The sequence below is a fragment of the Gymnoscopelus microlampas genome, assembly GCF_963454915.1.
Source record: "Gymnoscopelus microlampas genome assembly, chromosome: 1".
NCBI classification, from domain to species: Eukaryota; Metazoa; Chordata; class Actinopteri; order Myctophiformes; family Myctophidae; genus Gymnoscopelus; species Gymnoscopelus microlampas.
In genome coordinates, this window is record NC_139962.1 from 37,537,311 (window position 1) to 37,562,623 (window position 25,313).

The 25,313-nt window shown below is 41.2% G+C and overlaps 1 protein-coding gene across 8 annotated transcripts in view; it reads right to left on the reverse strand.

Moving 5' to 3' along the window:
* The window catches only part of myo9aa (myosin IXAa), a 110,609-nt gene that overhangs the window by 49,584 nt on the left and 35,712 nt on the right, over window positions 1-25,313 (reverse strand). For all 8 annotated transcript variants that reach the window (XM_084066274.1, XM_084066275.1, XM_084066276.1 and 5 more), the window contains exons 3-5: window positions 4,328-4,422; window positions 3,636-3,698; window positions 1,274-1,373 (exon numbers count right to left, since the gene is read on the reverse strand). In XM_084066274.1, the coding sequence (XP_083922400.1) occupies window positions 1,274-1,373; window positions 3,636-3,698; window positions 4,328-4,422 (258 nt within the window). The remainder of the gene's footprint in view (window positions 1-1,273; window positions 1,374-3,635; window positions 3,699-4,327; window positions 4,423-25,313) is intronic.

Here is a 25,313-nt window from a genome sequence, read left to right on the forward strand (position 1 = left end):
TACAGTATGTGGGTGTGTGCGCGCATCATGGCGTTGCTTGGTTATGGGAAACCTGTTTTTGTTTTGAGGGCCACTGAGAAACAAAGGGAAATAAAAAGGTAAAGGTTTGAAGATAAGAGAATGACTACCAATCACTTTTTGTACTTGTGTGTGCACTTGCGCGCGTGCGTGCGTGCGTGCGTGCGTGCGTGTGTGTGGTGTAAAGATAGCTAGAAACAAAACAGTCAGTTTCTCTGTCTGTGTGTTTCTCTCTGGTAGATTGAGGATTACTGTAGGCATTATCTGTATGTGTGTGGGAGAGAATGGAAGAGAGAGAGAGACACACAGTATAGGAGTTGTTGAAAGCCACCAACAGTGGAATGTGCACTTTTACCCTCTCTTTCCTGTTCGCAGAAAGAGAAAGAAAGAGAGACAGGCTGTGTTCGGTTGCCATGTGACTCTTTTAGAGATGAATCACAACACACACACACAAACAACATATAGTAAAAATATAAACATATCACACACACACACAAACCATAATGCCAATAGTAGCACATACTGCAGAGAGCCACACAAAAAGCACACGTTTACATTAAACTTCTAGTTATCGTGTTATCAGGTGAGATCATTCCATAGTATAAGTCTGTTCTGTGTTAAGTTTGAAAAACACCAAGGAGAAGACGGTTGTCTGAAAACAGCGGGGGTTACGAGCGTAGGGGGCAGTCTGCTATGTCCAACCAATCAGAATACAGTTGAGTAGGAGAAGGGGCGTGGGTTGGCTGCATTCTCCACATGGAGAACTTAACATGGTTGTTGTTGTGCAACATCATTGACGCTCCGTCTGAGAATTAGAATTGTTTTGAAGGGATCGTTGCCTTGCCACTGTAACCCCCGCTGTAGTCGGCCGATGTCCAGCTTGGTCTATTTTAACCTGACCAACGTTTCCCAAACCCAAACATAGGATTGTGACCCATTTTGGGTCATGGGACAGTTTTATGGCTTGCGAAATGATTTACAACGATTTTTCAGAAATAAAAAAGAAAAAGTGAAAACATTTTCAGAAATGTTCAAAAATAGTGCAAATACCGTAGTTGATCTGCAAGCTCAATGTGTGGTAAGCATGTGGTAAGCTTGCCATTTGCACTATTTTTGAAATACAGAAGGGCTTAAGTGGTTAATTCATCATCTATTTTTGTAAGTTTGGGTCCTGGGAGGACACCAAAACTCTTTTGGATGTTGAGCTGAAGAAGTTTGAAAACACGTGCTTTAGACCAATTGCTGAAGGCCTCACCTGATTGAGGTAATGATATTCTTCAGGCTTCATGAGGTGAAACGATGTTCTTTCTTCTTCACTTGCTCCTGCCAGCAGGTAGTAAAACACATGGTAATTTCTGTAAGACAAGAGACAGAAAAATATGCAGAATCTTAGACGTAGTACTTCACATAAACTCTTTTACAGTTCTAAAACCGTTTTTGTGACCCACCAAATGGGAGAAAGATTGGTTCATGCAGTGGTAAAATAGCAACAGTAAAAAAAAAAGAATAAACAAAACATGCTTTAGTTTGTACAAACAAGGCAAACATAAACACTGAAAAGACCATTAGGCTCATTTGTCTTATTCATGGTGTGTGTTTGTGTCTGTTCACTCTGCAGCTGATAGAATTTAGCTGCTGCTTGAAGGTTAGAGGTCAAAGCGTACTGCAGCTGTGCAACCAAGGTCCTCTTTTGGGGGAAGTGCACACAACACACACACACACACACACACACACGTCCGCGCGCACACATAAGCAGGCACGCACATGGGCCAGTGTCAGCAATCCATCTCAATAAGAGGTGGGTAACACAGGGGGCCCACTGCTTGCCCCCCACAATGAGGTTAACCCTCACCACACTGCCCAGCCAGCACAACACATTAGTGTCAACCACTTGTTTCATGGTGAGCTTCACGCTGGTTATCACGTGGGGAACTCACACAACAGGTTTACCATGTTAAAGTTATTTAACAAGACCGGATGCAATTGTGAGTTTGCAGACAAAGTTGTCCGAGTACAGAGCCAACTTAGTTACAATTTACTAAGCCGCCCTAGAGGGTTTAAGTGGTTAAACATTCAGTCACTTTAGGATATATCATAGTATTATGGATACTTTTGGTAGCCTTATTAAAACTGAAAATATATTTTTAAATATGGTTTGTAACCACTTAGAAATGCATTTGCTCATCGTGCCAAAGCGAGAATAACATAACTCCTACTTTGTATTTTTTCTCTTCTCCCGATTTATGTCAATTCATCTCCTTCATTTGACAGTGAGGAACAGAGATCGCTCTCTCTACCCAGCTTCCCACCCACAAACAAATTAACCCATTAACACATTGTGTGCCAAAAACGGTCCGGACCGTTTTAATATCTTAATATCTCCATTTCTTTTTAAGGTGGTGGAAGTGAGCCGTTTTCGATCGGCGATCACTCTGCAATGGAGGATCGCGTTAGTAAATGGTAAATGGTGCATTTATATAGCGCTTCTATCCGAAGCGCTTTACATTGATTGTGCCATTAACCCATTCACACACACATTCATACACCGATGGCGGAGGAAACCATGCAAGGCACCAACCTGCTCATCGGGAGCAATTAGGGGTTCAGCGTCTTGCTCAAGGACACTTCGACACTAACTCTAGGGGAGCGCCCCAGCCCGGGATCGAACTGGGAACCTTGCGGTTTTCCAGTTCACTCTACCCGGCCACTCTACCCCTGAGCCACTGCCGCCACAATTAGAAATATTATTGTTCCAGGCGTTAGTCGGGACCCTCCGCCGTCTCGCACGCACGCTTTGTTTACATGCACTTCCGCGTTGGGGCTTCTACAGCACGAAACGTATCAACGTAAGTGGATGGAAGAATAGCAGGCACTGAACGTACAATATTTTAATAAACCTCTGGCACCCGATGTGTTAAGACCGGGGACATTTGTGTAATTTTTAGATTTCTTTGGCTCTTCAAAAAATAGCAGATATACAAGCTCATAGTGCGGCACTAAGATTGTGTGTGAAAATGTGTGCAAATCTTTGAATATAATATATCTTTTAAAGCGAACATTTGTAACTCAAATCTTTGCTTCTGGGGATTCTACAAATGTCCTCTAAATCCTAACAGTTTTTTGAAAAAAACGTATGTCAAGGACCGCCCAAAATGATATGTATTTGGCCGCAGACCCCCACCTGAAAATATTTTGTTCCAGGGACCCCCCTCCCCCAGAAACAAAGATTTGAGTTACAAATGTTCGCTTTAAAAAAATATATATATTCAAAGATTTGCACAAATTTGTATTCTTTTTTCAAAAATAGCAGATCTACTTTTTAAATAGCCCCCCCAAAAATCTAAAATGACACAGATGCGCTACCGGAGTTATTAAATAAGTCAGGAGTCATCATAAGGACTGATCACCAAGATGTTCTTAAAAAAATATGATCACTTGTTTGGGTGAGGTATTATGTCAAGCTTTGCTAACCATTTCATTACACTTGTTGAGTGTCAAATATCTGATATACTTTTGCTTTTGATGTCGTAGGTACAGTAGGATCTACAGTACTTTGTAACTGGTAATACAGTAGAAACAACGTTGCAATAAAATTGCCTTCAACAGACGTTCAGTACCGTTCATTGTGCTCCTGGTAGACCAGCCTGGACTTCTCCAAAAGGTACTTCTCCACATATGCTCTGGGGAAAAACAAAGAAATATATAATAATACACTCACACACACAAACGGCATGCTAGTATGTAAAACATTTGTTCATTAATGCGTAAAAAAAGTACATGATTTCTATACATATATACAGTACATACACACACATATAAATATATACACACACACATACTAATCAATTATGTGCATGGGGAAATTGTTCTCCTTTATTTGTCAGGTGCCTTTGTTTTCATATGTGCCTATTTAAAGGGATAGTTCACCCAAAAAATAACTTTTTTTCTATCTATTAGTCACCCCATGGAGACTTGAATTCATAGATTTTTTCTTGTCACATTCCTAAGCCAATAATTTGATGACCAGTACTGGACTGGTAGGCAGCGGTTCCGGTAGGAGACACAAAGGAGACTCTTTGTGTCTCCTACCGGAACCGCTGCGGGTCATCAAAATATTAGGAATGCGACAAACACGAAATAATGTCCATAAATTCAAGTCTCCATGGGGTGACTAATCAATAGAAAAAAAGTATTTTTGGGGGTGAACTATCCCTTTAAGATTCAATAAACTTTTTCCTGCATCAGAAGAGCCTCCAATTCATCAGAAATATTAGTCAATCATGCAGCTTTGTTAAGCCTGTGTTCTTACCCTCTGACAGTGCCACTCTCCTGATAGTTGACTTGTATGAACTTGCCAAAACGACTTGAGTTGTTGTTGTGGGCCGTCTTTGCGTTCCCAAAGGCCTGCAGGAGGGATAAGAGGAAATGTGGGTAGAAAGAGACCGATTACACACTGGGGGAAGATAAATGATGAGTAAATGCAATGTAGTACATATGGTGTTCATAATGTAGTGCAAAAAACATCAGGCAACCTCTGGAGGGACTTCAGGAGTGGATAATACATTTATGGGCCTAACAGCTTTGGAATGGTGCCACACATTTACTGAATCAATTATCAACAGTTGGAATGGAGCAAAGCTCTACACCTCTCCTAATTTCAAACAGCATCAGACTGATGTAATTAATAACATATCAGTCAGGCTCAGACAAATTGCCAGAGAATGGGTGCTGGAGCTCAGCGCCAGAATCCCTGATGGAAAACGCTCCCCAGTGAGTAATGGGATCCATGTGGCCATGTGGAACATGTGTAGTGGTTGTGCTTTAATAAGACAGTCCAGTATTTCCCCTCACGACTCTGTTTATGTTGTATGGCTGCCTGGAGGGGAAGTAGTTGTTCGCCCTATATAAACCCCGCAGTTATTTGTAGCTCCGCCACAAGTAAACAAATTCCTCAGTGAATCACTTTGAGCTGCCCGGGTACCGTGTCTGTGGAACGGGGGGAACGCCCCTCCCTGTCCACACCCTTTGCCGATGCCATTGCTGCACTGTCGCCATAGCATGCATGTGGTTAGAGGGCTGATGATAAGCACACTATGCTACACATAGGCAGGCTATTGGTCAAAACGTCAGGCTAATGCTATGCAAAATTCCAAGAGTCGGGGAGATCCGACTCATGGTCAATCCTATGATCAATCCCTGCTCTGATCAATCCCTGGTTCGATTCCAGGCGAGCTGGACCATTTGCTGAATCTCCCTACTCTCCCACTGCATTTCCTGTCTCTCTGCACTGTGGCTGTCAATAAAAGTGAAAAATCCCCCAACCCCTCTGAATATTAAAAAAAAAGTAACAAAAAAAAAGCAAAAAAGCCAAGAGTCCCCTGTGCTGCAGCCACATTGTTATTGGCCAAAGAATTAGGACATAATAGTCAGCAGACCAACTGCACACTGCCCCATCGTGACACTTCTTTAGCATCCTATGAAGTAGACAGGGCGGACACAAGACACTTAGCCACTCCGTTTCTGACAGGAAAGGGGTGAAACAACTTGCTGACAGCCCTGACCTCATTGCTCCATTTGAAAGTCACCCGCCAGACAAATTATTCAAATGGGCAGCCACTAAGGAAAAATATATTCACTCTGCTCTTGGGACAAGGAGAGCCAAGGTCAAACTGTGCAAAACAGAGGGAAGTTCAAAGTATCTCACATCACTGAATGTGATTTTCCCAAATCCTGAGGCTATTGGTGATGAATGATTGAAACCACAGAGCAATTGGACTGCCATTCAGAGCAGACTGTATAGGTATTTATCACTCCATCTGATTCTGGAATGTGAAACCTGCTTGGTCCAGGGAAGTCAGTTCAGATGAGGATATGTGATCATCATTCAACGTAGCAGTAAGCCTTTCCTTTACAGGACAGCCAATAAAAACCCTCACGAGAATATGCACAACACCCTGTTTAAAGTGAAGGAAAGGAACTCGGGTCAGATTTGGCAGACAGGGGATCATTCCAAGTATTTAGTTAAATGGCCTGACATTCAACATCCATGGTGTTATGCCAGCAGGAAACAGGATCTGGAACCATGAAAACACTGGAGACGTGATTTACTGTACATCCACACTGAAGAATACACACTGTGTATTCTTCCACCTGGTGTCTGTAAAACCGTACGTAGTTCTGCAAGACATTTTTATGACCAACAAAGTGTGTTCTTTCCAAACTTGGCTTCCTCCACATCAGCAACAATAAAAAATCTTTACATATTGGGAGAAGATATGTCACCATCAACATCTGGGAGAAGGTTTCACACATGAGCAGTAGAAAAATAAGGTAGGATGAGTTTCTTAACCTGTGTAACAACAACAAACCGATTGATTGAATACTTTTTTAGTCAGGAATGTAAACAGCACGAGGTACAGACAGACATTAAGGCTAAAAGGATAACACAAAAAAAGTCCTGGGGACTTGTTTCCATTGTGGTCCTATGTACATCATGTACATACAGCACCAGCAAATCAATTTAATATTGATGCATAATTTATTGAATTGGCAAGAAAATATGTGGATATGAAACCATCAGTCTCACATTGGCCCCATGTCATCAGAAAATGCTCCGGAGGGGTCCAGTGGAACCGTGCCAGAGCTGAGTGTGCCAGAGAGGGGAGGAGGTGTTGGGGGTTTACTGGGATCAGTCCCACGGGGGCTACCCTTGTTCTGTTATATTTCAACTGCTGTGTCACCGGCACTCAAAGGGATACACAAGCGGTGGTCACGGCAGGACCCCGCCACCACACTGAACGCAACGGGTCAACAGTAGTCTGGGCATGAACCCAGGGAATGAGGTAAGGACGGACAGACAGTCAGACCAGAGGAGCTGCCTGTTTGCTTTGGGTGTAATCTGTCTAGAGACTTGGTCAAAGTCATTCAGAGCAGGACAGACGGAGAGCACGCTACAGGGCTGCTGTTTTGTTTTCATGAGGGGCTCCGTCTGCAGGAAACGGTTCATTTCCTCAGTCTTACTTTTTTTTCTTTCTGTGAATAAACATTGATGGCGAGAGTTAACCAATTTTATTAACAATCCAATTAAACAATATTTGATTCTGGCTTATAGTGGCCTTTAAGCGGCCTACAAGCCATAGGAATATTTCACAGCTATGAAAATCAAGTTGAAAGTTATGGACCTTTAAAAAAGCAGCTGCTGCTACAAGTTTACAGTAATTGCTTTGCATTACAAAACAAAAATACTGACACATTCCACCAAAATGCACATGCTTGTTTTAAACAAACAAACAAAAAATGGAAAAATCTAATAACATACAACATCCAACCAGAACATCAGAGTATACTCTAAACACAAATGGTGCTACATATTAGTGGTGGTAACCTCTTTTGGTGCAATATAACACCTTTGTGTAAGGTTGCTATCAAGGGGTCAGCCTGACATATTTACAATGAGGCCGATACGGAAGAGAGACAGTTCATATGAATGGCCTGTATAGCGTGTTTTACCCCTGCAGGTGTCAGAAGGAATATTCTCTCATTGTAAGCGGATGGGTTTTTAACAAACTTTAGACTAGATTTTCTTACCTTAATAAAAATTGTCATAAATACTATATGCTTCCAGTCGCTAGTTTAAAGTCTCCTTTCAATCATCATGATATGCGTTTTGTTAAATTATGGTCCCATTTATGCTAAAATTGACGAATTGACGTAGGCCATGGGTTCCCAAACTTTTCAGCCCGCGACCCCAAAATAAGGCGGAAATTGACTCGCGACCCCACCTAAACCTGGAGGTCATTTATGCACATAAACTTGCAATGTACCATTTGTGATCATTTTAGATGGTATTTCATCCATTCTGTTGAATAAAAAGTTAAAAAAATAAAATAAAATAAAAACATTTTAAAAATAAATAAATTTAATGACCCAAAATTATTTCGCAACCCCACGTCAGTCTCCCGCGACCCCAAGTGTGGTCGCGACCCCTACTTTGGGAACCCCTGAAGTAGGCTATGCTCCAGGAGGGGCGGGTTTGATTTGATTGACAACCTACACAACCAATAGCATTCATTCCCCGCCCCCGCTCTTGATTGACAAGCTACCCAACCAATAGCATTCTTTGGGGATTGTTTTCCGGTTCCCTGGTCATATTTCTGGTCTCAAGCAATAGCGTTTGAGTTCCGACGTGCCCAATGGTATATATTAAAGATGGCGGATTGCACGTTCCTCAACAATCGGCTTCATTTACGGTCTGTAGAAACCAATGGGTGACGTCACCGTTCCCTGAAGAACCAGGTTCTTTGTACAGCAGTGGTGCTATATAGCAACTCAACCACCCCAAGAACCATTTTTACCAGCTTGCGAGCTGGTCTAAGAAGAGACTGACCACTAGTCAACATGTGTTCGACAGATTCTCGACATGTTTTCGATCATTGGCTGTCCTAGCCAATGGGGATACTTTCCCATACTCTGAACGGGCGGTCTCGTCCTCCCAAGTATGGCGGCCTAGCAGTGTTGCCAGATTTTGCGAGAGAAATAAGCAACAGGTCTAAGCCAATGGGGAGCCACTAGCAGTGTTGCCAGATTCTGCGAGACAAATCAGGAACCAGGTCTATGAAAACAAGCCGTGTGCGCGCGCGCGCACACACACACACACACACACACACACACACACACACACACACACACACACACACACACACACACACACACACACACACACACACACACACACACACACACACACACACACACACACACACAAGAAAGCAAGCTGGTATACATGACTGTGTGTCATGTCTTGTTTTTTGTGTGTGTGTAGAATGAAAACATTAAACAACCAGAGACAAGTAAACAAAACAATCCCAACATACACACTTCCCTCCCCAGGACTGCTTCCTCAAGTACATGATAATGAAAATTGCAGTTCCCTAGCTTTCATTGAGAATTTGGAGAGATAAATCTGATTTGTCCAATTACATCTGAGTTTACCATGCCGTCTTTCATACAAGTTTCCTTTTTTCTTATCCTGCGCCGTAATGACCTCTCTTGAGAGCAATCACGCGATGAGTATCACCCCCCCCCACACACACACACACACACACTCCTACCCCTTCCCCACTACACTCAAACCTAAATAAAACATCTTAAAACAGACATCCAACAAAACAAATGTTAACACAAATAACCCACTATCCATGGCCAAACTCTTAATCTCTAAATCTCTAACACAAACTGTAGCTCTAACAGTGATTTTGCAATTTGCAACAAGACCAGCTGCTTATCAGAAATGTAATTATGTGTCTGTCACACCAAACTTGGATGTTTAACCCCCGGTAACTAAACTTAGATTTAATAACGTGTCATTACCTACTTCTAAAAATAATATCAATATTGAATTAAAATCCAGAATCAGACAACATTCTAGTAGGGGGGGTTAAAACGAAATAGAATTATTCTCACAGTACTAGAATTCTAATGAAAGTGCCCCCAATTACAATACTCCACTCACAAAAGAGAAACAGAATATATTATATAATCTTATTACCCATCTTATTAAACCAGTATTCTCCATTATTAATATATAGTTGACATCCCTGTAAGGACATATGACGTGTGGGAGCATGTGTGCATATGCATATGTGTGCTTGTATGTGTGTGTGTATTTGTCTGAGTGTGCACACTCTAGTGTGCTCATGCAAGTGCGTGAACATCTGCATACTGTATGTCTATACATGAGTTTGGGTGTCTCTTTGTCACTGTGGGAATGTATGGCTATTTTATTTTGATTAATTACATCGTCTGACCGTCCCTCTATCGCACCTAGAGGACCCTCCTCTGTTCTATGAGTGACTTTGTTGGAAAACAGTCTATTCCCTCCCGGTCCAAAGAGGGACTCAGAGAATAGATGGGCTTTCTCTGGATCAGTAATAGTCTTTTCAGTTCCATTGGGCATCACTTGTAGCTTGGCTTGGTAAACTTGACTCCAGGTTTGTCTCATAGCAGATTTCTGGGCGGGGTACACGTGGCTTGGCATTTGACCACTTCATAAGGAAGGTCTCTGAAGACCATTTTAACCATTTTTGAAATGTTAGATTCCTGTTGGTTGCCACCTTATGCAGTATTTAAACAGTATGGCAATAACGTACCCTCAGAATCAAATCATTATCACCCGGGTGTCTATGGATGCAGTTATAGTACTTCCTTCGGCAATTTTCCCAAAAGTCCCTGGTTTTCTGCCCATGTTCTTTCCCCTCTTTCACCCCAGCAATTCTCAGATTCTGTCTCTTTGAAGGTCCCTGAAGGTCTAAGCACTGTATTGCACAAAGAATAGCTGGTTTTGTGTATTTTTGATATAAAAACTGCATGAGCCAGTGAGAAGTGCATCCTATCTGCTCCTCGCTGGATAGTGCCCAGCAAAGATACAATAATTAACTAACCAAATGGTTTAGGAGGTCATATATAGGATCTCATTCGAAAAAGGCAATTTAATGCGGAAAATAGGAGTGCTTCGTTCACTCTCACATTAAACACATTGATCTCTCCATGGACATACATTATAGTTAGAAAAGACACAGGCATCTCTGGTGAGATCCCATTAGTGCTGCTGTCTGTAGTGGGATAATCAGACTTTTGTCTGCCCAACAAGCACAGAAGTGGAGACACGCTGTCCTTAATCATATGAGGATGACTTCATTAATGGCTTGTTGAGGGGAGAGATAAACAGCCTCCAGGGAGTTGGAGTGAACCAAGGAGGAGGGTCACGGTGTAGGCTCTCAGAAGAAGGGACAAGACATTAGTGAAACAAATTGATGATCTATTAGCAAGTCACAAATTGGCATGGGTGACAAATACATTTTCATGCTGGTGGGCGTTCGGAGCTTCCTGGTCATGTGATGAGAGTTGTACCAAGATGGTTATTTTCAGAAAGGCTTTGTCCTCGTCTCCTTATTTCTTGTAAATCACATGGGGCATGTGGCCTAATTGGGACAGTGTTACTAATCTTTAAATCTCACAGTATTGTTACATTGACGTTGGTGGCTCCAGAGTACTTTAAGGACATAGTTCTTAGACAAGCTCGGACAATTATGCGCTTTCAGTCTGCAGTGTTGCTCATTTAACCCCTGCTGATTCATGGCCTTTTACAAGCCAACCACCCAGTCCACTCATCCACCACAGTATGTGCACAGCAATGGCAACAATAGCATGAAAGAACGGGTGACTAGACCTAGTTTGTATCACAGTCATCATATCATAGCATCATGTGTGGGTTCTCTAGAGGCTAATTCCCAGCCCTGTCCCTTGTAATCGTACACCTGAGGTCATTCTAGTTAAACTAGTCTGTGGTCACTGTGGTCGTTGAATCACTAGAGGATTTACAGTCATGTTTCCCTGTTAAGTGAGAGTAAAATGGGATGTGGTTCTGGCAGTGGTTGCTTTTCTCACAACAGTGCCGTAAAAAGATTGCAGTACCCATCCAGGCATCCCTGACTCTCTACGAATAAACTATTTTAAGAGGCATTTGTCAGTCCTCATGACTTCTGGGTGCAGCAAACATAAGCAACAAGCTTAATTTCTCTACTGGACAATGCACAGCTGCACACCTATAGACTTGAGAATCTTTTTTTTTTTTTTATCTTAAAAAACATACCAGATCTACAAGCTCCTTTATATTTTCCAAAACAATTTGAAAGTGTAAAATAGGGTTTAAGTGATTAAAACCAGTAAAAAGACAACACTTATGCCATATCACAATATGATAAAGATCATGATATCTCCTCATATCATGATATCGATATAAAACCGATATGTTGGCCATGCAGCCCTAACACAGACCAAAGGAAAAACATATATATGTATAAAACTAGAAAAGAGCGCAGGTCTCGGCCAGGCCGGGTTGCCTAATGCCTACCCAGGGCCTGCAACTTTGGAAGCCAGTCATAGCCAATCAGTATGGAATCTGAAAAATCTGACTGATACATCTTGATCATGTGATTTCAGAGACAATAAGTTCTGATTTGCGTGAGTTTTGGAAAAGATCTGTAGGAGTAGTAGTCGCCCGCACGAGTTATAGGCCAAAACGTGAAGCCCCCGTTATATCACCACCATGAGGTCGATGCCGGAGATTAGATCACAGGATGACTGACCGACATACACGGATGGACAAAAGCGAAAACATAGTCTCCAGCTTTCGGTTGTCCGGCCTGGCGGAGCCAACTACTAACATACAGTGCATAAAGAAAGTGTACACTGGAAATTTCCATCAGCATAAAGCTCTACTAGCACTAAGTTAGTCATCAACAATATTTTCGTACTGTAACTGGAAAATGTTGAACATCTGCTAAATGAAGATATGCTCAACATCTGTTCAAAGAGTTACAAGTGTCACATCTAGTGCTGGTAAGTATTAACTTTACGAGTAGATGTTAGAGGTAAAGTAAGCAATTGTGCTCTCCCTTCTTTTTAAGGCTTCTTTGCTTAAGTGTGCAAATAAACAGAAAGGGTTTCATTTTATGCCCAGGGAAGACATACAGTACAATACTATACAGTAGTCTTCCCTGAGCATGAAAAATTGATAATACCAAAAGTGTCTTTTACATACAGAATCCATGCCAAATGAAGTTAACCACTAAACGAGGCAGGAAATTGTGACTCAACTCCTGATACTAATAATAACTAGTAATTTCTCATAAAAACATCTTTAAAAGGCAACCAAGTTTTGGTGGGGACCTATAAGAGCAAATCAGATCACACAGGCAGGCCTACAGTGCCGTTTCACAAAGCACCTTATGTACAGCTTATCCAATATTGTTTCATTTGTTTGGCAGTTTTGGCATAATTTGTCAGAACAGTATAGAAAGTTTGAATTGGACAGAATTGAGTGACAGCTTGAGTGACACATATTTACTTTCTAAATTGGCTTGTCAGCAAATCTTGTCTTCTCACTGATATTGAAGGGATTTGTTCTGACATGAAATTAAAACATTTCAAAACTCATGCCTGATGTACTGTAGACAGGTATTAAGACAAAAACAGAAATGTTTTTTGAAGTTGCACTTCAGTGCCACAGTAGAAAGAGCAGTGAAAACAAGAATGAAAGGGTAAAACAAACCAATGCCAAGGGGCTGTGTATACTCTCAGTCCCTAATATATTTGTGAGGACTTAAAGATTTTAGTCACAGGGTGGGAGATGAAAGGCTGCAATAATATAAGAAAATAATCAGGAATCTGCCTGCCTACTCGGCTATCAGTAACATCTTTCATAATGTAGCTTAACTCCCTTTGAATTAGAGTAGATGGGTGGAATAAAGCCAACTTACTTCTAATTTTCAGGGGATCTCGAGACATGACAAATTATTTTGCGTTGCAGACACAAGCTGCAAATTGACCTTTTTTTACTTTTACCAAAAACAACCTTACAGTTAGCTTTCCGCATCAGGCTATGAAGACAGTTCACGATCACAGTTTTTACATTGAAACAAGAGACCATATTGTCTGGGAAATTGTAGATCAAGCCAAGCCATATGTACGCGTTACACTATGAAATCTCTGAATGCGTTCATTTCCCCTTGTTTCACTGTAACTGATACTGATCTGAGGCCACTTTCATCTCTTAACCACTAAAGGTTAAATAACGGATCGGGCGAAGATAAATCTGATCCGTGATCTCCCTTAAGGGGATGGGCCCTATGGAAGGAATCATCTGTGTTCATTTTTGATGGCAAGAGAGTTACTTTTTGTTTTACTAGTGAGTCAACAGAGTAGCCTAAGCTGTGCGGTTATTCCTTATCTGTTGTAAAGCTGTGTGTGTGTGTGTGTGTGTGTGTGTGTGTGTGTGTGTGTGTGTGTGTGTGTGTGTGTGTGTGTGTGTGTGTGTGTGTACTTCCTCTTACTACTGCTCTGAGGCATGCAACTGATTCCTGCTACATCTAGATTCAGTTGACTCACTCACCACACACACACACACACACACACACACACACACACACACACACACACACACACACACACACACACACACACACACACACACACACACACACACACACACACACACACACACACACACACACACACACACACACACACACACACACACACACACACACACACTCTGATGTTCATGCTTTCATGTTTAATGAGGTGTTGCATGGTACTGTAGTGTCAACAGAAACACAAACATGACCATATTTCAGCCCCATGCCTCCAGACAAGGGCCCGACACAGACAACTCTACGCCTGTACGAGGCTGGTGCAACATATTGTTAGCCTGGCTCCAGCCCGTGAATCGCTAGCCGCGCACATTAAAAAAATATGTTCAGGCGATTCTGGTCTGGTGACGCTCTCATAGGAGGTCTCAGCCTCGGTTGAAAATCTGTTCAACGAATCGGGATAATCCAGTATGAACCAATCGCCAAAGAGTCTTTGAAAAAAAAAATTTTGGCCACGCCCCCATCTCAGCAATCGGCTGCATTGAGAGGGCTTTCAGACTGAATAATGGAGTGAAACGAAATGAAAATTCAGGCTGAGTGTCAGGCTAACATATTGTCGCTTTCGGGCAGAAACCAGCCATCTCAATTTTTTAACTTTTTAATTTCTTTTAATAAATCAGTGCTATTGAACACCCTTTACGTCTGTGTCTGGGTTTTACAAATACTGAACTAATGAAAAGTATTAAAAAGCGCTTACTAAACCTCCCAACTCCAATGGATCCTTAAAACTGTCGGTCAAACCATCTAACACCAACTTTGATTAGAATGACAAAGTCAGATGGAAACAAATCTCCACATTAATGGTCAAAAACCTCCCAACTCCACTTGAGCTGTAATTGGGTAAAGTGATGATAATATAAGGACACATTCAAGTATCTGACAATGTATAAAGTCACCATACCAACTTTGATGAGGCAGTATTGTGGTGTTCTAAAAACATTTTTTCATTTCATTTCCTGAAAAGTTAATATTTTGGACATAGCTGGTTTCTGCCCGACAGCAGAGATATGCTGTTCTGGGTGTTACTGCAGCCTAATCTGATTTGTGAGCCTACTGTACTTTCAAGAATGGGCATGCATGCAGACAAAGAGTGGGAAAGAAATACCGGCATTAAATACTGTAGAAAGCACTTGTCTGTGAGTAATAAGTAGACTCATATAAATACCTCATAGACTCATAAATACCTCATTGACTCATTTACCGACTCGTGACTGTCACCACTCTACCTTCCCTCATACGAGAGAGAGAGAGAGAGAGAGAGAGAGAGAGAGAGAGAGAGAGAGAGAGAGAGAGAGAGAGAGAGAGAGAGAGAGAGAGAGAGAGAGAGAGAGAGAGAGAGAGAGAGAGAGAAGGTCCGTTTCAAATGTTTCAGAATGGTCCTGCAGCAATATCTGTGAGTGAACAAGGAGATTATAATAATATTGCCCGGGGCTATTTCATGTACACTGTGATTTATCTGGAATGTTGGTGTGCAGGTGCATTGTGGGAGGTACGAGAGCCTCCTAATTTGAAGGTTATACAAGTACATCATTGTTTACATGCCCTGCTCCAATCCTCTCCGTGCCAGCACTCCGCACTGTACGCCCTCCCCCCATTTTCTCACTCGCACACACACACACAATTTTTGAGAGAGGGGGAAAAACACAGCCAGGCAAATAAGACAGTATGATGATTGACAAAAGACTTGTATGCACATGCTACTGTTATGTGTGCCTGCCCCGTGTGTTGAAAGAGAAATAAGTGTGAGCGCGTGTGATGGGTGTACGGTCTGTTTACACACAGTACTCGGTACAACAAAGCTAAATTTAAAGATGCTGTGATGGCTGGGTTCGGCTGCATGTGTGGCCACAAGCTAGCAGCGAGCAAATGACATGTCAACACAAATGGAAACGTTAAATAACGAGGCGGTGAAATAGGAAATGAGACCTCAACGCCTCATAATGGGTGGGACCTCATCTACCTGTCAATCAGTGACCTGTTTAACTTGTACTCATTGGTGTGTGTGTGTGTGTGTGTGTGTGTGTGTGTGTGTGTGTGTGTGGGGGAGGGGGGGTTCGAGGCATAAAATATGGCGTACATTTGCAGGCTAAAGTAGCATAAAACAAAGTTAAAACAAATAATTGAATTAGTAGTGGTTGTGGAATTCTCAAATAATGACGGCAATAGAGGGATAGATTTATCAATAGGGCTGTCAGGGTCATGACATTTTACTTGACGATTATTGTCATACAAATAATTGCGATTAATGATTTCATTGTGTGTTTGGCAGTGCACATTGGCTTTTAGGCTTTGTAAACAAAGATGGCACAGGACAGATATGACAAATAACTTAAAGGTTATTTCACTTTAAAACACTTCTGGGGTCATTTTAAAGTCTACTCAGGTTTTTATGTGCACCTCAAACTGTTTATCGGACACATTTCTCCCATCTAAACCCATTGAACTTCAAACTACACTTAAACCATGTTAGACTAATTGAAAACACACATCCCTGGTTCTGGTGACTGATATTGTCCTTCTAATTAATGCGCGAGGGGCGTGTTTTTTTTATTACATTTGTATTTATCTTATTTGATTTAATTTTATATATTTTTCTTCTTTTTCAAAAAAGATTATATAAAAAAAATCTAAGTAATTGGAACAACCAGGCCCCCTCAATCATTAGGACAAAATCAGTCACCAGAACCAAGGATGTGGGTTTTCAATGAGTCTAACATGGTTCAATGGGTTTATATACAGTAGAAGGAGGAGGGCATGTCTGATATAATGAATATCAAATATTCAATATTGAATCAAGCAACTTAAAAACTGTCTGGGATAGATAGAGAAATACAACTTCAAACATGACACAGAAATTATACCAAACATCGGTACCAATTATCTAAATTAATAATTTACTATGGTCAAAATAGGCCATATTTAATAATTGAATAAATCAATTACATAGAAGATATGGTCTAGCTGTGAGGTGTGAGGATCTGCCATTTCCAACACATGAATTCATACAGATGAATGGAAAAGATTCTGACGATTATGCAAAATAATTCATCTCAAATAAATGCGATCAGGTGATTATGTAATAATACAGACAGGCCAATTCATCAAGCGCTTAAAAATCTTAAAGCTTGATTATTGTTGAGATCAGATTTGACAATTTGTTCTTTTTTGTACTTTTCTTCTTTATGTCCATAATCACTGTCCTCTTTGGAAAACAAATATGAACGAGAATATATTGTCCTGAAAAAACTACTTAAACACTACTATTTAGCTCTCAGTATTGCACAATCCTTGTTTACCATGGGGAGTCGGACATCCCTGTAAAACTGTATGAAAGGCAGATGCCTTACAGGTTTTCTTTCAAACATTGTGGAGATTCCTTTGATGTGATGTCATTTTATCACCCTAGCGGGCACACAGTCGCTCCTCTGTTCTTTAGTCATAGTAGTCTTCTTGCAAAACGCTCACCCCATTCTTCCGATTGCTCAATGTTCTGATCTGCTCTCACAGAAATCTTGAAAAGAAAAAGTCACGTTTTTCTCCAGATGAACTTCTGAACCTGTCTTGCATAACAGTGTTTGGTTTCCTCAGTGTGAGAAAGAGGGTAATGTTATGAAAGAGAAGCCCCCCTTCATTTAGATCCATAAACCTTGTTTCCTTTTCAGAAAATCATGGTTAGACATGGAAGTCTTTTGCAGGGTGGCAGTGGCAACAATCACTAGTGGCCCGAAGCATGGTAGAACAACAGAAAAGGCGGGTTGCAGAAGCACCTTATTTGGGCACTAACTTTCCCGGGACATTCCGAGGTAAACAATAGTTCACTGTTTCCTTGTGGTAATGAGAGAGAAGGTAAACGAGAGACAAGGGATGAATGAGGAAAATAAGTGCACGTGCAAAGGGAAAGAGAACAGAGAAAGGATGCTGTTAATAAATTAAAGAACTGTATCTGCGATATCAAACAACTGTTAAATCTTTCAGTGTTTTTCTCAATGGAAAAACGATATACTGTATAATTATAAATATATATAAAACATACATATTCAATTTTACATAAATTATACCCTAAATGGCTATCAAAAACACAGAGGAAAACAGACAAGGGCTTAGACTATCTGCTCATGTTCAGTGATGTATTTGTGTTTCAGAATCAGAATGGCTGTTATACATCTATCCAATCAGAATTGCCGTTGAAACCCATCCAATTAAAATCACAGTCATCCAGCCACACTATACTGCACAAAATTAAGTAGCAATATTCTCCTACATTGCATAGCTCAAAGCTCGGTCCATTCAATGATACAACCTCAAATCCTACTGCTATCTAGGAGAAGTCATGCAGGCCTCGAGCTGCATGTCAACCACACACCCATGTAGTCTACGCAGATTTGTCATATTTTGTGTTGACCCCAATAATGTCCTTCATCAATGGAAGGACGGCATTGCTCTGCTGAGCACTGCCTGTGCAAAATTAGTAGTTCAATTATTATATTTGGAACTCTGCAGTTTTCAGGATTTCAGTATTCTATAATGTACTGTACATCAACATGAATGGATGTCTTTTACAGTCAGTACACCTTGGTCAAGATTTGGCAAGAGCTGTTCAACACGTTGGGTTCTGCCAAAAACAGCAGGAGAGGAGTTGATATTTGATAGTCACGTGTGGCTGTCATTCCTTCCACTCAGCCCACAGGCTCAGCTCAGTCCAGTGAGTCACTCCACCAACATATGGAAGAACAAGACCTAATTGTTTAGCTCCAAACTCCCAAATAACTGTCCATTACCACACAGTAGTATACAGAGATGCTCGTAGGCCTGCGTCCTGCGTCGCTGACGCACCATATTGCGAAAGGACGCATTCATGACAACTCTAGTGCGTCCATGGGACGCAGCTCCGATTAGCTCCGATAATATATAATATTTGTCAGCTGTGATCTACATGGACTCTCTCGGTTAGGCACCGTTGGTGGAGAAGTATAACTCTCCGGTTAGACACCGTTGTACTGGAGAAGTATAACTCGGTTAAACGGCGTTGTGTGGCAGAAGCAGCAGCACAGCCCCTCGCTGTTAGTCTACGCTACACACACAGAGAGAGAGAGAGAGAGACGGCATGAGGACCTGCTCTTAAACGTGTTAAAACGTCTTGGATAGACCACTGTCTGGAATAATAACTGATCATCATACATACAGGTCTACTACTAATCTTTGTTGCTGTTGTCATCTTAAATTGACCAGCCAAAGTAAAATCCCCGATTTTAGAGTGTTCTCCCACTTGCTTGGAGATCAGAGTGAGTGGTGGATTAACGCATGTTGCCAATCAGCTGTGTAACATTAGCAGGTTAACGATGGCTCGTTGATCCTATGCATTTGACCCTGATTTGACCACAAAGGCAAACGAAAGCACTAATTAATGGCAGCTGTAAGTAACCGGTTGTCTATCGTCTGTGTCTTGTGTATGTTTAATAGGCAACTGGATGTTTTCTGTAGCTTAGAGATATCATAACAATTAATTCCCAGAAGAGGGTAGACCCTCTCCCTCATGCTAAACTTAAAGTGACTTATAAGGTTCCACTTCTCCTCAAAAAGACAACTTTATTTTCCTTTCTCAATGACAAGCCTAATAGTATTATTGCATGTTGACTATGTGCAATAACTGCAAGCCAATGTTCATAGGCATTGTCAGTATTTGTCTTCATTATTTCTTGAATTCCTATTTCTTTATTTGCCAATACTTCCACTGTAAGCCAGTGTTTTCAGTCTACACAATAAATAGTAAAAATAAATTCTACATTCATAAATAATACAAAATAAAATAATAATAATGATTAAAAGGTTCTATGATTAAATGTATTCTATTGGTCAAAGGTATGTTAAATCCACCTGTTGCCCACTACTAGTATTTCTTACCATAAGGTGTGCTAATACTACAGAATCATATACATTTGAAAAAATATATTTATGATTTTTTAATATATGTATATATATCGGTATCGGTCTTGAAAAGCAGGAACGGGTCGCACTGATCTAGATCTGCTATTTTCACAATATGTATCTGTGGAACTGAATCAAACTAAATTAAGTGCCTCAACTAATTCCTCAGGGTGGGGGGTCCCCAGTTAAAATATGATTATTTTGGGGGGTCGCTGCCTGAAAAGGTTGAGATCCACTGCATCAGGATATAATGTACACAGTCACACACGCATAGAAGATATGGAGATTGTAGATCAAAGAAAACGATAGGGGGGGGGACGTGTAATTGGGGACCCATAAAATGTCCCTGGGACCCATCTAAAAGACCACCCTTGCATCCCAGGACCCATTACATTGAAAACCTAGCAACATCACTGAGTATATAAAGGCACTCTTAGTAGTGGAGATGCAGACCAATACAAAGCTGCATCAGAAAATTCAAAATATCAATATTATTTAATATTAAGTCAATCTTAACAGATTAACAATTTAAACCCTATATAATGTGTTGAGCAGAATCTCCAAGGGTCTGCATTTGGTCCCCTCGTCGCTGAAAATAGCTGTAGATCTGCTATTTTGGCCAAATGTTTGCCTATTATGACATGCCCAGAATTAACCTTGTAGCGGAAAAGCCTGGTTTTCGTTCCAAACAGACTAGTGTGATCGGTCTAGGCCACACCTTCTCCGCATCGCATGAATCACACCTCGCCAACTAGTATCCGGTTATATATTCAGTTGGGGTGTCGCAATGTTATTGTTCCCCCAAACAAGTGCTGAATCGAGTAGCCTGCTCTCACCAGTCGCTCCGAGTTGGAATAAAACACTACTCTCACATGTATATCTATGTTTTGTTTTAAAGATGAGCTAACCTGCACTGCATCACGTTTATGGATAGGCCCTAAAGTTATGACGCCTCTGGCCGAGGGGAATAATTACCTCCCTGGTGACGCGAAGTTATCCCAGTCTAGCCTAGAATAGGGACGCTAGGGATCATGTGGTTTAAGCAGGTTTTTAAACTTAGTTTGAATGATATAAAACCTTCGAATGTGTGAGATAATTTGTGACAATTCCTTGAAGGACACTCAAAGTCTCTCTGTTCCTTACTGGGTATTTTCTATACAAAGTGTTATATAAACCACTAATGGTCAGCTATAATCCATACAAATTCCTGTTGTTAACCACAAATCCTGTGTTGTGTAACAGTTAGACTTTTGACTTTGATAGAATTGAACAACAGAGCCCATGCCAATTTTTGGCTAGTGGCAAGTCAACTATGACAACTCCCAAAATAGACTCAAATAAAGTACAGTGAGTAGACAGCACTTAGGATTCTGACCAGGATAACTCCAGGGAAAAATCAATAGCAGCGATGTGTGCTTATGGGCACATTTTAAATATACAGAGTGCATTGTACTCGATTTATCTTCAAGGGCAAATCAATGGAATAGACATAGAGGACCTTTGTTTATGTTTCTCCCCAGCAACCATTAGAGAGGATTCTCTACACTGGCCTCAATGCTGCCCCAGACATCCCTGTGGGTCTGTGGGACTTGAGGGTATCAGTGTGTGTGTGTGTGTGTGTGAGAGGGTATCTCTCTGTGTGTGTGTGTGTGTGTGTGTGTGTGTGTGTGTGTGTGTGTGTGTGTGTGTGTGTGTGTGTGTGTGTGTGTGTGTGTGTGAGAGGGTATCTCTGTGTGTGTGTGTGTGTGTGTGTGTGTGTGTGTGTGTGTGTGTGTGTGTGTGTGTGTGTGTGTGTGTGTGTGTGTGTGTGTGTGTGTGTGTGTGTGTGTGTAAGTTGAATTGTTGGAGGGGTGCTCTGGTGTGTTCTTCATTCAGCAGATGTACTTGATGTCATCGACCTGTTCAGAGGGGAACCACTGTGTCTGGGAACATATATTGGGTTCTGCCTTTCATCAAAGATTCATATCCATCGATGAGACAACGTCCAGTGGGGACCTCAATCCAATTTGTTTGCCACAGTTTTGTTGTTGGAACCTCTCACAACCAGTTAATGTCTGTTTTCAACCATAACCCATGTATCATGTATCAACCCCCTATACCAACTAGCGTTACATAAAACCCACACATTTAACCTGGTGGCCTGAAGAGCCATTTGAAACATTGGTCAGAAACATAATGCAACAATGAAAATCTATGCTCTTTGCCTGACCTTGCCTCTGAGTGCAGCCTAGCTTGTGAGAAATGTATGATAGGAGTGACTGGGCTACCAGGCCTGCATCAGTTATATTGATCCATATACTGTACAGTATGCATGCACACAAACACACCCACACAGTGGTCACGAACAGACATGCTCTCTCACACACACATGCTCTCTCACACTCACACACACACAGTCACACACACACACACACACACACACACACACACACACACACACACACACACACACACACACACACACCGTCCCCAGAGTCCTTAATCTGAATCTGTGCCAGTACAATGCAGCACTGCAGACATGGGTGTGGCTGCACTCAGTGGGTCTTTTTTTATTATCAGTGTATTGCTTTAGGCTATATCATGCTATGCTGTACGAAAACTTGAAATGAAATATATACAGTATGTCAAATGTCTTACAGATCTGAACTGTTTCACTAGCTAGGTTCTCAAACCCTATTTCACTAAAGACTTGCTTCATACATTTATGTTCAATCATAGATACCATACCAAAGACCTATGAAAACGTATATAAAGCTGTTTGAGAATTCCTTAAAAAAAATTTAAAGACAACATTACAACTTGCAGCAGAATTGCAAAATGCCACCCCAACCCTATATACTTTGTTTACCGAGTCTGCACTTGGTCCCCTACTTTTTCCCTCTACATCATTTGATGAAGATAGCTGAGCTTCAAGCTCACATCATGTCGGAACGTGGCGCCCAGAATAGGGACGCTAGGGTTCATGTGGTTCAAGCAGGTTTCAAACTTAAAACGGTCATAAAACCTATAAAGTGTTGTGCCCTATTACACTCAAGTCTCTCTGTCGCTGGCTGTGTATTTTCTGTACAAATTCCTGTTGATAAGAATTTTCAAACGAATATCATCACAAATCATGTTGTCAAATCAACATTTTTTCAAGCTCAACATGTCGTAATGTAACACGTGAGCTTATAGATCTGCTATTTCCGGTATTTGTCATACAAGTATATAGAGTTCAAGTGGTTAAGACAGTATGTTGTGCAGAGCCTAAATCTGTCTCTCTATCACTCTCTCCTGAACACATTTACATGCATATACACCCATACATCCTACTATAACTATATAACCAAATAAGATCTAGCTTTTTACAAAAACAATCAAACATGTGATTAAGTGCACCAAATTTGGGTGCCCCTGCCCCCCAATCACCAGTGTGCGTCAAGGATGACAGACGGTTGAGTAGCCTGAGTCAATTTAACTCCCCGTATAGGATGTGTTTGACAAGCACTAAGTAAATGTGCTCTGAGATTAGGAAAACATGCCTATCTTTTAGAGCAAACACTAAACCCACTCACTCTCAAAGCTTGTGTCAATATGGATTTTCTCAACTCCAGCAGGCTTCTATGATGGCCTGCTGCAGTTAATGTTGTATAAGGCTAACTAAAGTCAGTGGAAGAAAGATGGGGATGATTGTGTAATGTAATCATCATTAAGCCAACAAGTGCAAATCATTATTTAAAATGCACTGGATCAATTTCTCTTCGCAGCATCTGCTTTTGTGGGATTGCATATATTTGTGACAATAGGTACATCACTGTTTTTGTTTTGTTTTAAGTCTTTGTGTGTGTGTGTGTGTGTGTGTGTGTGTGTGTGTGTGTGTGTGTGTGTGTGTGTGTGTGTGTGTGTGTGTGTGTGTGTGTGTGTGTGTGTGTGTGTGTGTGTGTGTGTGTGTGTGTGGAGGATCTATTAATTATGCCATGCCTGCAGGAACAACCCCTCATGAATATGCTAATGTACCACGCCCCTGTAATCAACATGCAGAAAACGTTGTTGGTTTGTAGATTGGCTGTATGCCGCGGGACTCCGTCGTTCAAAGAAGCATAAGATCTGGAAGGCAATAAAGCGATAAAACTGTCGTTTTCTTTTCAGAGGTAAGTGAGTGTGTCGTGCGTGCACACACGCATTGCAGTTACTTCAAAAACATGTTAAAAAGAAAAAAAAAACATGATTTTGTGTGGAGTGCATCTGTGTATTTTCAAAAGTTTTTAACACTGTCTTAATGCCCTAACCCACATGCCTTTGAACCTGAATAGAGAGAACCCAGTGAGGAACGTGGGGGTTTGTGCCTGAACCTCAAAATCAGGACAACTCTGTGGTAAGCAACCAGACAAGTCTACAGAAAGACTCCTCCACATAACAAAATTATTTGTTTATGAAGTTGTGTCTCTTTCTGCAGCATGGAGGTGTGCGATGGGGAATTCCAGGGTTGATTAGTGGACTGATGACAAATTTCTAAGCTAAAAGAAACTGATATCCATCTGCTTGCATTCTCACTGTGCTTATTATGATTGTTTTGTCTTTTTGCATCTAATGTACTAATACATCTGTTTAGACTGAATATATCTAAATTCAGAAGAATTACAGTACTTCCGCTGTTATAAAATTCAACCAACATCTTACTTTAAAGGGCTCTGTGAAAAAACCTATGTAGGCACTGCAAGTAATGCTAAAGCTGTCCTCTGTACAAAAACAACAAAGGGGCCTCACTATAAGGCGGGAAACGGGAAAACAGTCCAGACACCAGCGGAAGGAGCGGAAATGCAGGAGGTGCAGAAAGGAGCTTCCCAAATCTGGCGTCCATACAGTGAAATGGAATGTAATGTGAGGGGGAGTGAGGGGTGGAGATGCAAAGTCCTGGAAAACATGGAGTCATGTCCTAATTCACAGAGTTTAGAAACATAAATTCAGAAAATAGCCAGAGCTTTAAAAAGTGACGTGACCAGCTATCTCGAAGCATCTGTGCTGCAATTTCACAGTCACCCCAGCTGCAGTGTCAGAGAAGTTCACTTCTGAATATCCATTCTTCTGAATTTCAAATGAATGTTTCTTGCAGTAGGCGTGAATGTCTGTGTTTCTCAGACGCAGACATTTCATTAAACCCACCAGACATAATGTACCATGTCTACCTTTCATTTTCCGCATGCTGCTGAAGGCCACGTAAAAATGTTTTCAGAATTAATAAGCCTTGCTTTCCTTTCTCACACTTGAATTCCAAGCTGCAACATTATCCAAGGGTATAAAGATCCACATAATTCGAGGAAAAGCAAAACAGAAAAAAAAGCAAAGGAAAACTTTATGTAAAAAAAAGAAGAAAGACATTATGTTCATGTGGAACTTGAA